Here is a 16,056-nt window from a genome sequence, read left to right as displayed (position 1 = left end):
TCTACTTTCGCAATATTTTATCTTATTCTTGTTATCTTCTAGGAGATTCGAGTTGAATGGGTTGAAGAAAATCTTTCTTCTTCTCGATCGGATCACATATCAATAGTTTCTTTGGTTTTGGATGGGACAATGTCATTCATTGTATGATTTTCGGTATAAATATATAAGTATATATTTCTTTATTATGTACGCATATCGAATGTCGATGATTTTGATTAAAATTTGGTAAGAAATATAGTAATAAATTGTAGAAAAACTTATAGCGACATCTCCTCAACTTTAGATGTATCATAGAGACACCCTCTCAACTATAAAAAGCTTTAAACTGACCTTTCAAGTTTCTAAGTCATTCAAAAGTGGCTTTTCTGTTTATCTCCTTTAATAGAATGGTGGTATGTGACTATCACATAGCAGCATAAAGTGATTGTAGGACAACAATACCTTTGAAATATATTGAATGGGATAGAGTCTCAAAGGATCTTTTATGTCAAACAGTTCTTAAAGCATACATTTCAAAACATTTTTAGTATATGACCTATAATTAGGATCACTTAGAACATAGATCTCAACCGATCTCCTCCAAGATAGAATGAGATGTTACATAAGAGCAGGTCATAGATGCATAATCCTCTTGATGCTCATCAAGGTACATAAGAGAGGTGCAAAAGCCTTGTCCAATATTAGGATAATTAAGTGCATGTCCATGTATGTAGAGTGCAAGAGAGTGAGCGAAATACTCTTTCGCTATTATGATGCAGATTGGAGGTTATCCTCTTTCAGTGGTTCCTTGGCTCCCTTCTTGGACGTTGGCTGTGGTATGTATGTGTTTATGTATTTATGTATATGGTAACAAATTTTAGCCTATGTAGGGCTTGACATGCAACCCAGATCCCTGGTGGGCCCAAGTATTGTTTGCCAAGAAATTTTACTAATCATGAATGAGCAGCTACAGTGGACAGGATAGAAATCGAAAAATTGGATCAATAATCAAGTGCCCATTTAGAACAAATAACAATGGCATGGAGTGATGGTCATTTGCATCAACCATGTCCATCCAATATGCCTTTGTACGAAAAATTTAACCTAGGCCTAGCTTGTTTGCATGCTCAATCTAATCCAGCCACCTTGAATAGTTTATAATAACTTGGTCAAATTGTTTTGATCACCTAACCCTGCCAAACTCTCTCTACGCCCCAACAGACAAGCACCCTCCTGTTATTTAGTAGCTGCACCACCAAAACATTCCTATAGTTCTAGTTAGGTCCAACGCCCATCAAACCCATTCAAACGGTTAGGTTCGATCTCCATCTCCCGCTCATCGCTCACCCCCGACCTTCTTCCTCACGCCTTGCCATGGTTCCTTCACTTGCCTGCCTTCTAGTATTTCCCTTCCATCCCCTCCACATCCTCCTCATTGCTCTTCTTGTTCCTTCTCTTAATTCCGAACCATGGAGGACGTATGCCTCGGCATCGATTCCACGTTGCATTCGACGACCTCCGACTCCCCCCGTGAGTCCACCTCTCCTTCCTCCTCCTTCTACCACTCATCTCCTCCTCTCTCGATCAAATCCGCCATTCCGGCCTACCGTCTCGCCGTAAGAAATCTCTCCTATTCCATTCGCCCCAAAAGCAACTTAGCGGCCTCATGCCTTCACCCGAAGCGCAAGCCTAAGGCGGTCGAATTGCTCAAGTCGGTCTCCTTCACAGCAAATAGCTCGGAGATCCTCGCCATCGTCGGCCCGAGTGGGGCCGGGAAGTCCACACTGCTTCACATCATCTCAGGCCGTGTCGACAGCTCGAGCTTCGATCCAAGAAGCATCTCTCTCAATGAGAGATTCGTTTCAAGTCCCAGCCAGCTTCGTAAGATTTGCGGGTTCGTCGCTCAGGAAGACAATCTCCTTCCTCTCCTCACTGTGAAGGAAACGCTCATGTTCGGTGCCAAGTTCCGGCTGAAAGGCATGAGTGCAAGGGAGAAGGAAGAGAGAGTCAGGAACCTAATGCATGAATTGGGACTTGAGCACGTTGCTGATAGCTATGTAGGGGATGAGGAGACGAGAGGGATATCGGGAGGAGAACGGAAGCGAGTGTCGATTGCCATCGACACGATCCATGATCCACCAATTCTTCTCCTTGATGAGCCCACGTCGGGCCTCGACAGCAGATCAGCATTGCAAGTTATTGAGCTCCTTGCATCCATGGCTAAAACCAGGCGACAGACCTTAATTCTATCCATTCACCAGCCTAGTTATCGGATTCTTCAGTATGTATCATCTTTCTTGCTCCTGTCTCATGGTGCAGTGGCGCATTGTGGTAGCCTCAGATCTCTCGAGGAAATCATATCGCGGCTGGGACTGAAAATTCCAGTCCGGCTAAATCCTTTAGAATATGCCATGGAGATTATGCAACAACTAGAGGATTATAGAAACAAATGCGCTATGTTCATCGATCACACCGACTCGCAGCGAGGACAGTGTTGCATGGAAGAAGTACTCAAATGCGACGGCGAGATGGATTCTAGCTATGGTTCAAGATTAGAGGAGATAACCTCGCTCTGTTGGAGGTTCTGGAAGATCATCTACAGAACAAAGCAGCTCTTTGCGGCAAGGACAATGCAAGCCATTGTTGGTGGGCTAGGACTGGGCAGTGTCTACTTTCATGTTAAGAGGGATAAGGATGGTGTCACCGAGAGACTTGGCCTCTTCGCATTCAGCCTTAGCTTTCTCCTTTCTTCGACCGTGGAGGCGCTCCCGATCTTCCTACAGGAGCGGCGTGTTCTCATGAGGGAGACTTCGAGGAGGATGTATCGCCTTTCTTCTTACATGTTAGCTAACACTGTGATCTTCGTCCCGTTCTTGCTCGTGGTGGCTCTGCTGTTCGTGATACCGGTGTATTGGCTAGTAGGACTTAATCCCTCCTTCGGTGCCTTCATGTTCTTTGTATTGGTGGTGTGGATGATTGTGTTGATGGCTAGCTCCCTGGTTCTCTTCCTTAGTGCAATCTCGCCAGACTTCATATTGGGGAATTCTCTTATATGTATAACTTTGGGGATCTTCTTCCTTTTCTCAGGTTACTTCATTCCAAAAGAGAGCATCCCAAAATATTGGATCTTCATGTACTATGTCTCCCTTTATAGGTACCCCCTGGATTCTCTGCTCATCAATGAGTACTGGAGCATGAGAGGGGAATGCTTCTCTTGGCGAGGGAATGACCATTCCCTGTGCTCTCTTACAGGTGCAGATGTTCTGAGGGCCAGAGGTCTGGACAAGGACACAAGGTGGATTAATGTTGGAATTATGTGCGCTTTCTTCTTCATTTACCGAATTCTCTGTTGGATTCTATTAGTTAGGAGAGCTTCCAAGACTATGCTCTGAGACTAGATCTCATCATACTTTCATTGCTGTTTTTCTTCTTGTTTTTCTTTTTTTGAATTCCAAGGGAATAAAGATCTTTTTTATTGTTATCTATGATTCTTGTATACTGAAGATGTGTCTGGTGTCCTAGTCACAGAAACTCATGAAGTATTCAAGCTCATGCAATACAAAATTTCAGTTGTTTTATGTTCTCATGCAGCAATCACAAGGTATATGCTAATATGACTGGAAGCTAAACAATTTATATTTGTGTATTCGCTAATAAACTAATTAATATGTGTGTGTGTGTGTGTGTGCATCTGCATGAAAAGATAAATGTTTTGCATTACAGAGATCTGATATAAGAGTCCTAGGCTACCTTAATAATGCAAATAAGCAAAACTTAATCTAGATCTTGTTCAGCCATACATAAGATCCGTCAAATAATGAACCACATATCTACTATTCTGTGCTTGTTATAGCGAACCGTGCTATATCTACTATGTTACATTTCTTTTTTTTTTTTCCCGGTTCAGAAGTTGCCTTAGTACAAACCTGAAATTTGCTGCAGAATTTTTTTTTATTTTTGACCTCCAAACCTGCAATAACCCCACAAAGAACACGGGATGAAGGGCCCCCATATATAATATTTGATCCTCCTTTTTCTGTATCATTGATAGAAAAGGAGGGAGGAAACTCCACAAGAACTGGTGCCAATCGTGAGGCCGTTGTGTTGCTGGCAAGGAACCACATTGTCTTTTTGATACTTTAATTTCACACTTACACAATCTTTTTGAGCTATTGTGTTTAGGGATGCTAATTGTATAAGTTTGTAAGTTTTGTTCTTTATTGCTAATAGTTGTTGCTCGGTAAACCCCAACAGTTTTGGTGGAAGTAGGTGTTATCATCGACCTAAAAGTTCATATTGGCCAATATGTTCTTTTGCGTCCTAATGGGACTGAAGACAATGGAGATATAATGCTAGATTATTACTCTAAACAGGCAGTCCTATCTTTATTAGCCAAGTTCCATTCAGATTAAAATTAAGTTCTCTCTCCTGTGTTTGCATGGTTAAGTTTTGTAATGGCTGTTAGATGATCTCCTAACCTCACGGAGCTATCGATCCTCTTAAAAGGCTCCTAACTTGATTGATTCCATATCGAACTCTGTATTTGGCTAATCTAAACATCTATGCCTTCAATGTATTTTAGACTGCACATAAGTAATAAATATGTATTTTTCTAACTTCAGCATGTGCAAAAGTATATAAGGTTTTTATATCACTACATGAATATTATTTCTTACAAAAACATAATATTGAGATAAGAAAAGATAAAAATCTAAAACCAAAGTGCATAGGTCAAAAGATGTTGCACCAATGAGGAGAAATGTTTGAACATATTTATACATACCCATCAATACCCTTTATCAGCACGATCCTTGGTACGAAGCACCGAACCTATCCATGGTCAATACAAGTTTGATCCTCTCTATTTCGAGCCTCACTTGGGATCTAGCTTAATTGTAAGCCAATATATTATTAATGCATGAGCTAATGATCCTCATTTTCTTAAGTTGCCTACTTAATTTCTGTCTCTCCAAGATCTGGTCCCCCACCTTTTGTAATCTACGTCATTCTTCTATTTAATTTATGTTGCAATAAAATAGGAGGAGGTGCCTTACTTCCTCCATTAACCCTCAAAAAAAGAACTGGGTACTTGGCTAGGAGATCCCATTTTTATTCTTTTTATACGGTGGGATGCTCGGTCTCTTTGGTCAAGTGTCCTTGGTCAAGACCTATGGTATCCTGCCATGAAAGCCACAAAGGCTTGTTCCAATTTGGGCGGACGTAGAATTAATAATAGCTATTAAAATAATCATGATTATTAGCTGTTCATATGAGAAAAAAATAATGGATAATAACAAAACACAATATCAATCACTGAACAAGAAAAAATTTCTTCCATCTGGCATATTATATAAAACATGGATACTGTTAAAAAATGGTCAATACATATTATATAAAAGCTTGTATATGTAACGTTCAAAATGCAACTACTATTCTGTCTATATGAAACATGAGAGAGGACTTTGAAACCATTACAATTAATGGCCATTTTCTCAAACTTTGGTATTGAATAATGAATAGCTTGATATATTAGGGGTGTCAATTGTCAACTACCGAGGTTATATTCAGTCCAGGCCTGAGTTCTGAAACCACATATAAAACTGGTCCAGCCCAACCCTGGTAATTACTCTTCACCACAAAGCAAAGCCATGACCCAGCTCCAACTACTTCGAGCTTCCTTTCGGCCACATCAAGGCCATGCATTCTTCTCCATTGACATCCAATCATCCCTCCACAGTACTGCTACATGACACAATCTGATGATATCTTTAATATAATTAGCAGCAGAGTGAAGAGAACCCAGTAGCAGATGGACGGTCAAAATGAAGCTCCAAAGTACTGTACTTCCCTGCATTGCATGCACGCGAAATGATCCGGAGATATTAACATACCTGCACCATTGTCACGGGCTCAGATAAAAGACTGTTTAGACTTTACGCAGAGAAAGAGATTAGAGAGAGAGAGAGAGAGCATCTGAATGCCCTCCGGTGGCACAGAACGGTGGAAAAGCAACTGCTTTTACTGTTGCTCCCATGACCTTTTTCTTCGCTTCTGCTTCTCTCATCTCTGAGACTCTACGCAACACTAGAGCTGAAAACTTGGAGGCTAGGCCGTCCCCTGACACAGGCGCGCTGACCAAATGCCTGCTTACACGCCTCTGCCACGCCACCATCTCCTCCTCCAGCACCACCATCACCACCAGAGAATCTCAGGTCAGGCTGGTTGAGGCATTAAATCTCCTTCACCCTTTAGTCCACCATTCAAAGCTATCCCTTTGTTTATTTCTTTTGAACTCTTTTTATATTCTGAGAACACCTCTCTCTCTCTCTCTCTCTCTCTCTCTTTCTCTGTGGTCTTGTGTGGTCCTATCAGTGTCCAGTTTAGGCCATGCCTTACATGCAACAGTACAGAGATACCAAGTGGCAGATCGAGGCTTATTTGATACAAAACCTAGGAAGGGTTTTAACTTGCATGGGATGGAAACGCTTGTAGCTTCGGTTCTTGGGGCAGTGCTGCATGGAATGGAGACGGAAGTTGGATTCTATGCTGCGTCCACGTCGAGGTGTGCAGTGTTGTCGGCTTCCTCAGCGTGTAGTATTTTAAACAGCGGTTACTAGTTTGCTCTCATTGGCCCTTGGAATTAAGACCACAAAATATAGCTTCATACTGAAACATATAATTGTTGATATATTTAATATTTAATATTATATGTGGAACGATTCAAGCTTTACAGCCCCCCTCTCCTTCCCTGAATGAGAGGAAAAAAATTAAAAATAAAGCAAGGAAACTTAGGAAAGGAAAACATTTGTGCCATGTACATGCAAATAGGTCAGCCTTTCCTAACTATCTTTGATGTCAAGCAGAATTTGAGCACGAGTCTCAAGTATAATTAATAACCCAACAACTAGTACCTTCTACAGTAGAGGTTTCAAAAGAAGAACAGATATAACAACTGGTTTTATGCTCCACTCAACAATTAGCTATACTTCGTTGGATCTCATGACCTAGAGACTCTAGAAACTAACTTTGATGGCTCATAATTAATTATAATATGGTCAATCCCATAGAAAATCTAATTAGGACTCTTAATAGCTGTAATTTTGTTTAAGCTTCCACCTAAAACCAACAAATTGACAACATTTTAAACAAAGTAATGTTGTGAGAGTGCTTTGAGAACTTCTAGGACATTTTTCATGATATGCTTATTGCAAGAACTTCTTAACTCCGAAGGTTAAGAAACCTCCTCGGAGGAAGAGGATTAAGCTGGAAGAAAGAATTATTGGCGAGATCACGAAGTTGAAATTCAATGCGGGAGACTGAATCCGCGAAGAAAAATACGCGGAATGGATCGCCAACATTGTCTCCAGCGACAAATCCACTATGTTGATCTGATATGATTCTAGGAAGAAGAGTCAAAAGTATCTTAGCTATATATTAAGAGAAGATGATTTTTACAAATTTCGAAATGGAAGGACATAAGAAAGGAGTTCTTTTCCGGTACCCTTGGGAGAATGGGCATATTTGGGAAATAAACTAGTTGGCTTGACCTACCTATATTGTCTATCATTTTTCCTTTTCAAGTCCTGAATTTTCTAATCACCCAAAAGCTGAAGTAGAGTACCTGTACCTTCTTATCATGCCAAAGCTCTCATCATATGCTGAACTAGATAATTTTCGCTGGAATTATATCCAGAAATAGCCTGCAATATTATAATTCAAGGATTAGTTGCTTTTCAGCCATGATTCTTATTTTGCAATGACGCTTTGCAATGATTCAGTTTATGATGAATTTTTTATATGTACTATTGTTTAATGAATTAACAATTTGAAACAAATCCCCTTTGAAGTTATTGTATAGGCATCTTTATGGAAGACCTTGTACTTATTTGGAGTCGTCTCACTAATGAGATAGGGCTTCCCCAAGTTCCCTTAAAATTAAATACAATCGCACCATGGTAGGTACCAAAATTTTCTCCTAGGCTTGTGAGAAACTTTTATTCTGTCTAATTGATTGGAAAAGTTGTAATATATTAACTATGTCACGCCTGAACCCAGAACGTAACAAAAGCCGCATACCTGTATAGCAGACCATACAACCATTCAAAACTACAGATCATTTCAAAGTAATAATAATTTTAAAAAAAAATATTTAATCAAAAAATTATTTAGATATTTCTTACAATAGTTCCAAAGTGAAATAAGTCAACAATTGCTAACTACTAACATAAATCAAATAACATATTCTAACTAGACTGACTAAAACTCTAATGACTGAAAGTATCTTCAAAGATCTAGCACACACCACAAGTCTAGAGTGATCATGCATCTGGATATAAAAAATAGAAGAAAACATAATAATGAGCTATACTAGCCTAGTAAGCAATATAATACTCCAAAGTGGGATCAAAGCATGCTAAATAATTAATCAAAAACACAAAATATTGATAAAAAAAGAAATTATTTCTCGAATAATGTATATTTTTTTTGAAGTATAGAATAGTTTTCACAAGAAATACCAGAAACAGAAATTAAAAGTTAGACATTGGAAATCAGGCTATGGCGACATAACCTAGTGATATGGGTTAGAATGCACAAAGTGCAAAAAACCATTATTCTTAATCATCAGTGGCATGCTGTCCCAAATTCCACTATTCTAGTCACCCGTGGTGCGGTGTCGAAATTAGTTTCTTACGGATTACAAGTCGACAGAGCCAACAAATAATCTCTATTGGCGGGGCCAGATCAGATCATAGCTGTGCTGACAATGCAAACTTACAAAACATATTTTTTTTATGATTTGCCCAATCACATTTTTTAGATTTTATAACATAGCATAAAACATATTTTAAAATAATCATAACATTAACACGATTGATCTATTTAACTAAGTATAAAACAGATATCATAATTATATTTAATCAATTAATTATTATTTTACTAAAAATTTAGAAAACATACTTTGAAGTATTAGGTTACTTATCTCTTCTCGCTTCAAAAATCCAACTTCAATTAGACGGGTCAGGTGTACCTATTTTAATATAATTAAAACATCATAAATTTCATCATCATTCCAGAAGTCAAACGAAATCAAAATCAAACACCACTAGTAATGGCCTCATGCCCCTAAATCAAGTTGGTCAGGTGATAGTGCACGATTGCTTAGATGGATCCAAGCAAGAATAATTTAATAGTCAAGTAAAAGTCAATAGTGGCTAAATTTCGAAGGATCTAGTTGGGGCTGAAGTAATGGGCCAGTCTACCGCCCGAGTATCGGGACTATTCAGGATCTCCAAACTGTATCAACTTGGATCCAAGCAACAAGAAGAGCAAAGCTTACACTAGATTTTCTAAACCTATCTAGAGAGAGAAAACCTATAGAGAGAGAAAGTGAGGAAGGAGAGAGAGTATCTCAGCTCGGGTTCATTTAGGGGTCAGAGTTTTGTCCGTTGATGGCACGAGCCATTTAAGATCATCAATGTATCTTGTCCAACAATCAAGTAGAGAGAGAAAAAGAGGGTTTTCCTTCTTTTTTAAAATTAATTACAAATAGGGGGAAAATGGGAAGAAAAATGGAAGAAATAAGAATAAGAAGAATGGAAGGAGGAAGAGAAAGAAGAGGAGGGAGAAGAAACCAAGGGAGAAAGTCCGGTGGTGATTGGGCCTCGGTGGTCGATGAACAACCGTGAACAGTAGATGGCAGTCGGCGGCAACTGCAGCATTTGACGAGAAAGGAAGATCGAGATCATTTTCGGTTTGGCTAAAATAGGAGAAGAAAACCACTCGGTTGGCTTGATCGGAGGAAGAGAGGAAGAGAGCTTACTGGCGGTCGACGGAGGTGGTGGATCTTAACCGAGGGAGGCTCGGTTTGGCTGCTAGCGGCGACAATACTCGAAACAGGGAGAAGAAAAAAAATAGGGTCATCGGTGGTCTAGAGGAAAGAGGAAGATATTTCAGCGGCAACGCTTGGCCGAGGGGGCACTCCTGTCACAGGAGAAGGGGAAGGAGGAGGAGAGGTGCCTAGTAGAGCTTAGAGGTGGTCAATTGCTGAGAGTTGAGAGATTTATAGGAGGGTTTTCCAAAGAGAGAAGCTTGGGGGGTGGTTGCTCTGTCGCAATTCTCGTGGAGGATAGGACCGATTGAAGTGGAGGCTAGGCTTATCCTAGCCTCCGGCAGCATCTGTGGTGGAGGAGGACTCTTCCTCCTCTGTGGGGTCAAACAGAGCTCTGTCCTATTATGAATGGGAAGAGGGCCTTTAGGCCCTCACTTGACGTTAGGCCGGGCCAATGGGCTAGCCCAATGAGGCTGGGCCTCACAGACACTACAAGAAAATAAATTTTTATTAGCATAGAAAAGTGCAACTAAAAATAAAAAAAATGCTACTAATATCTTTAGTGGCAATTTTTCAAAAGTCAACTTAGTGTCCTCAAAAATCGTGTCATTGGTTGATCCTAGAGTACGGGCTCTTTGCTAAAAGTGGGGAGACATTTGATTATCAAAATGTTGAAGAAGATTAGCCACCTAAAATGATAAATTAAGCATCAATCTATAAAATTTTCATTTCATTTATTATTGTTATTATTTTTTGTTAGGTCATAATTAGGAACTACTAAAGAATGGCGTGGGATGCTCGTGTATTTTTTATGTTTAAAATGGTAATATTTATCTAAATAAATAAATGATAAATGCTCGAGCAAGGATTTGAAACTTTCATATATCCTAATTAATGTAGGTTAGGAGATGTGAGGAACTGTGGGCTGGAAAATGTGGATGGTCAGTTTTTCCTTGCAACAAGGGCATTAAACGTTATTTATTAGAATGTGTTTTCAGGAGATTTCAAATAGGGGTAGAAACATCCTACAATAATTAAACATTCTAAGTATATCCTATAATACCCCTTTTAAAATTTGCAGCCTCTGTATGTGGAGAATCACATGTGTCTAGGTGGAATGCCTCATTGAAGTTTGAATAGTCTAGAAAATATCCGTGTTAGGTAGTAATTCGTATGAACGGGGAAACAAGTGCTCTCTCGCACTTATCAATCCACTTAATAAGAATAATTATAGAAAAACTAAAATTCTATAGAGATAGATCTCAACCTCTATATCGACTTTGCCTTTAACTACTCCATCTAATTTTTCCCAGATCAGGAGTAATGTTTGGTTAGAATCTTTCTTGAAGAAGAAAAGTTTGCTTTAACTAGCTCATTTCGAGATGCAAACGATGAATTTTCATCCTAATCACTTGATATGCCGTAGCCTTTTGAGGTGGTAGTACATCATAAAGCTCAAATAGTCACTTGATTTCAAAATAAAAAAGCATTATCGATCAAGCATCATTCAAGCAAGTTATGACCTTCAAAGTTTAGTATAGAATCTTGCTTTTTGATATGGCGAATCTTGCTTGTGAACCATCTCCAACTCTTTCTGCAGTAGCAAGAATGATCCATATATGATGATTCTTTTGATATATTTAATTATCATCTGATTCAAGGAGTAGTAGATGGCTTAAAGGGAAGAAACAGTAGATTGCATCTCATCACAGCCCCCTATCAGACAATAAGTTAAAACACTTTTTCTGCAGGAATTTCTCATTGCCAATGCTAGTGAGCTTCGGACATTTGGCTCCGTGAAAGTCAAAAGGGAAGACACAGTAATTATATCTCATCAAATCTGTGTATCTTCAAAATCCTGCCACATACCAAATTTGGCCGTTAAGATTCACCTTATTAAATAAGGATAAATTGAGGTCCCATCCCTCGATTGACAATCATTTGTTTTTAATACCCGCTAGTTAAAAAACTCTAGACTTAATCATGGTTTTCTTTTTTATGTTTAATTTTGCTACGCATGGCCACATACAATAGTAAACATAAAATAATAGCCAAAGAAAGAGACGAAGCCACCAAGATGGTATATAGTTGGAACGAAGCTTTGCTTCCACCGTTGCAGTCCATATTCGAAACGTACGGACGTCGATTAAATGATGAGAATCGGATACCCCCCGCCTGGACAAGTTCGGTGGAAACGCCATCTGGTCCAGCTGGCACTAAGGTGGCGCTGGGATGACGTATTCATACGTAAGGTGACCTACGGGTTGGAAAGAATATGAGTAAAATTTCTATCTGCATCGAATATTTTCTATTGAAAGAAAACCCAGTGAGGGCTGCTATGCTGGTGAGATTTTTTTCTTCTTTTTTTTTAAAAAAAAGAAGAAGAAGAAGAAAGGATCGGATGTTAAAATTTTATTCTCGGCATTGGAGTCAGAATTCTCCTCTTTATGTTTCCAACTAAAGATTGACATCTTGGCTTCTTAAGATCTCCAGTGGTGGCGTAGCCAACACTACCAATCCTCCCTTGTGCCATATCTCTCTCTCTCTCTCTCTCTCGGCGTGTATGTGTGTGGGGAGGGGGGGGGGGGGGGGGGGGGGGGGACAACAAGGATCTAAGAATGATGGCTCCTGCTGATGAAAGATACCTGGGCATGCTGGGCTAGAAACCCTAATGATAGCCAGCCCTTGCCCCTAGCTACCTTCAAGCCACCCAAGATACTAGCTAGGGACAAATCGATCGATGGATGGTCCACTGAACTCATAGGACATTACAGCAAAGTACACTCATGGCCTTTAGTCCCTACACCAGCCGTGGAGTCGAGATAAAGTAAGAAGAGACATCCTATGACAAGTAGGAGCAGCAGCAAGTTAACGGCCGAAAAAAGCATAATTTTCTATGAGGTGCCAAATCCTTCTTTTCTCCGTTACCATATATCGATCCTTTCTTCGTCAAAAAGAAAAGAACAGCAGCCTATCTTTATCCCCCTTTCACCTTCTTTACCCTTTGGATCGGACAAAATAATAAGCCATGTGCGACTGCATCTGTGCAACTTGGCGAAGCTCATCAAGTACTTATGCGACACCTCATCTTTGCTTTTTTGAGATTGGATGTAGAGAAAAAGTAAAAGAAGAAAAAAGAAAAAGAAAAGAAAAGAAAAAAAACCAAAAATAACCCATTCTCTCATCTAACCCGGAGCAATGGTGTTCTTTGAGGTCCTTCCAACCATTCTGATCAACTCCACGGATTCCACCGTCATAAAACGGAGTTGGTGCTACTGCTACTACGAGAGAAGTTTGATACGTGCAATCATGCATGGATTTATCTCCAGCGTGTGCCCATTAGAGACATAGAAACAAATGAACTATAAGGTACACATTAACCATAGAGCAGCAAAACGAATAAGACAACTGAACAATTAAATAAAACCAAACTATTGATCACTGCTATAAAATAACAAATGGTACGTTCTGATGGTAGAAGAGAAACACCCTGAAACATCTTCATTTCTTCTTTTTTTTTCTCTCCTTGGTCACCTCCTTATGTGAAACAACAGAAAAGTAAAAAAATAAGAAGAAGAAAGAAAGAGAAATATGCCCCCAAGCTTAACCCAACGGCTCTCTCTCTTCTCCCAGATAGCCTTGCCCTGCTTTGGGAGTCGGAGATGCGACGCTTCCGGAGAAGAACAAAAAAAAAATAGAAGAACGTCTTTATAGCCTAAGACTTAGACCCACAAGACGCACCATCCCCTCCGGCCACCTTCACCGTGCCACGGAAGGACTCCTCTCTGTTTTTTCTACTGCTGCTACTACTCCCAGCGCTAACAAAAGAAAACAGGCCTGCCTTACTATTTGTTTCCTTTCCTCCTAATAACAACCTCCTCCTCCTCCTCCTCCTCCTCCTCTTCCCCCCCCCCCTTCTCTCTCTCTCTAATCTTTCTGTTGATTTATTTTTTTTTCTGACAAAGAAAACTAAGATATATGGAGTCGAACACACTCAGTAGTGAGGGGGAGGAGGGTGGGGAGAGCGAGCGGAGGAGGGCTGGGTCCACAAAACCATCTCATGGTGGGGAAGTGGACCGGTCAACGGGCGGGATCCACCGGGCACGCCGTAGACCGCCACGCCCGCCTCCACCCCTCCGGGCTTCACCTCGTCCACCTTGACCGCCGCCGCGGCCTCATCATCCTCCGCCGCGGAGACCACCAGCGGCAGACGGTAGAACTCCGGGTTGACGAACGACGCCGCGACCAGCACAACCGGTCCCGCCGCCTTCAGTGGCCCAGCCAACGTCCCCCCGATCACGTGCCCCTGCGTCCCCGCCAGCGATATCGAGAAGGTGGCCTGCCCGGCGGCGGAGTTCTGCGGGAGGATGGTGCCGGAGAGGGAGAGGATGTCGTAGCGGCCGTGGAGGGTCATGACGGGGGGATTGGTTGGGGGGTGGCGAAGGGGGACGTTGGCGACGACGCCGCTGCCGCTGAGGATGGAGATCCCCATCCGCCGCCGGCGGGCAAAGGCGGCGACGCACTCCAGCACGTCGAAGCCCGCGGCGAGCTCCAGCACCATCGGGTTCATCGCCGCCTCGCTCTCCTTTGTTATCACCACCGGCGGCTTCGGCTTGTTCTTCGACCCCGGCGGCCTCCCGCGAGGCTTCCTCCCGGCCGAACCGGAGGAAGGCTCTCCTCCGCCTCCACCTGCGGCGGGGTCGGCGGAGAGGGCGCGGCGTCGGGATTCGTCGTCGTCGGAGGGGGGATTGTCTCGGGGCTCGGCAAGAGTGATCATGGTGGGTGGCACGTATTCGGCCATGGCTAAAAACAAAAAAAAAAAGAGAAGAGAAAATTCGCGAATAACATAATAAGGAATGGGGTCACGCTTTGGTCGTTATATAGAACGAGCCATCCGTGTTCCGCTGGTCCCGCGGATCCAATGTAATTACGCCATATCGGCTGTCCTTTTAATTTCTCGGCCAATCGGAGGCTTCTGGTGGGGGGATTCGTGGCAGGGGAGTGGATTCCGTGGGGACATGGTAACGGTGCGGGCGGAGGTGGGGTCCACAGGAGGAAGAGCGGGTCACATCGCTGGCCGAGTTTTGCATGGTGAAAGGTGATAAGATTCCCGGGGTGTTCAATTAAATGCAGTCGCCGGAAGACAACCTTTTTTAAGCTGGCGGTTAAAGGTAAAAAATAAGTTTTGGTCTGAAAAAAAGGTTAATGGTAGTAGTGGCATTCACTGTAGATGGCGTCAGAGGGTGGGAGCTCTGTGGAGTACTATTCAGCAATCTTCTCAAGATTAAATGGCAGTGGATGTTAGCTAGAATGCTATGTTATGTGCTATTGTCTTTGTTTAATTTAATTATGTGCAGTGATTGTGAGATCCATCTAGGGCATGATGGGTGGCTTAATTGGAGCAGTTGAAGGTAAATATGGGTTATAAAGGGCCAAAGCCTATAAACATGAAAATTGATTGTTGAGAGGTATCAAGTGAAGGGGAGAGGGCAATTGTTACTGCATTTGATAGCGAATTTAAAGCATGCATAGAGAGGAAGAAGGAAATAAGCTTCTGATAACGTCGTCGGCATTATTTCGTTTAAATAAGTTTCTATGAGGTTATGATTATTATCTTTCATTTGTTCAGTTTCGCTTTTAATACAAACTTTTTTAAAAAAATTAATGATTTTTGTTATAGTAATTATCTTTTCTTCGATAGAAATAGTTATTATGTTTTGAAAGAACGCAAAGAGATTTGGCAAGATTTTATTTTTGGGATCAAATCAATAAATTTTACGATAATTATTTTTGGATAACGCAACAACTTCACGTGCAACCTGCGAGGGTTATTATCACGGGCAATAATACGCTCAGTTTCGCCAGCTATTAGATTTTTTGAAAAAAAATGACGTTTATTTGAAAAAAAATGAAAATTTGAATGAATTTGGAATGAAATTTTTTTGCATGTATATCCCTATAGATATCTAAAATTATATACAAGTAAATAATGCATTTACGAGGATATATATGCAAAATACAATAATTTACGATGGCATATATAAATTCTAAATTTATGAGAGTACATATGTCATTTTAGATATTCGTAAAGGTATATATACAAAAAGAAATAATTATATAGATATACATGTATATAGATATGTTAAAAAAAACTCTTTTGTAATAGCCATTATAGTTTCTCCACGAATTACCTAAAGGGTTTGATGTGACTCTTACTTCCTCATTTTATATATATATAGGTATGTACG

General features: G+C 40.9%; 2 protein-coding genes across 2 annotated transcripts; one reads left to right on the top strand and one right to left on the bottom strand.

The window, feature by feature from the left end:
• The first annotated feature begins 1,254 nt into the window (after nucleotides 1-1,254).
• ABCG23 (ABC-2 type transporter family protein) lies at nucleotides 1,255-3,570 on the top strand. The gene has a single exon (XM_008805141.5). It carries the CDS (start codon nucleotides 1,449-1,451, stop codon nucleotides 3,369-3,371), a length of 1,923 nt encoding a protein of 640 aa, XP_008803363.4. The 5' UTR covers nucleotides 1,255-1,448; the 3' UTR covers nucleotides 3,372-3,570.
• Nucleotides 3,571-13,719: 10,149 nt separating this feature from the next.
• On the bottom strand, nucleotides 13,720-15,033 carry LOC103716936 (AT-hook motif nuclear-localized protein 16-like). Its single transcript, XM_008805140.5, has one exon. The coding sequence runs from the start codon at nucleotides 14,607-14,609 to the stop codon at nucleotides 13,803-13,805; it is 807 nt and encodes a 268-aa protein (XP_008803362.4). The 5' UTR covers nucleotides 14,610-15,033; the 3' UTR covers nucleotides 13,720-13,802.
• Nucleotides 15,034-16,056: the final 1,023 nt, after the last annotated feature.

The sequence above is a fragment of the Phoenix dactylifera genome, chromosome 12, assembly GCF_051530095.1.
Source record: "Phoenix dactylifera cultivar Ajwa chromosome 12, Ajwa_hap1_PhDact_Kaust_v1.1, whole genome shotgun sequence".
NCBI lineage: Eukaryota > Viridiplantae > Streptophyta > Magnoliopsida > Arecales > Arecaceae > Phoenix > Phoenix dactylifera.
The sequence above is the reverse complement of the archived record's forward strand: the minus strand, read 5'-3'. Positions and strand labels throughout refer to the sequence as shown.

What these genes read in the sequence shown, in the direction of transcription:
- ABCG23 (XM_008805141.5), top strand. Translation starts at nt 1,449, where the DNA reads ATGGAGGACGTATGCCTCGGCATCGATTCCACGTTGCATTCGACGACC.
- LOC103716936 (XM_008805140.5), bottom strand. Translation starts at nt 14,609, where the DNA reads ATGGCCGAATACGTGCCACCCACCATGATCACTCTTGCCGAGCCCCGA.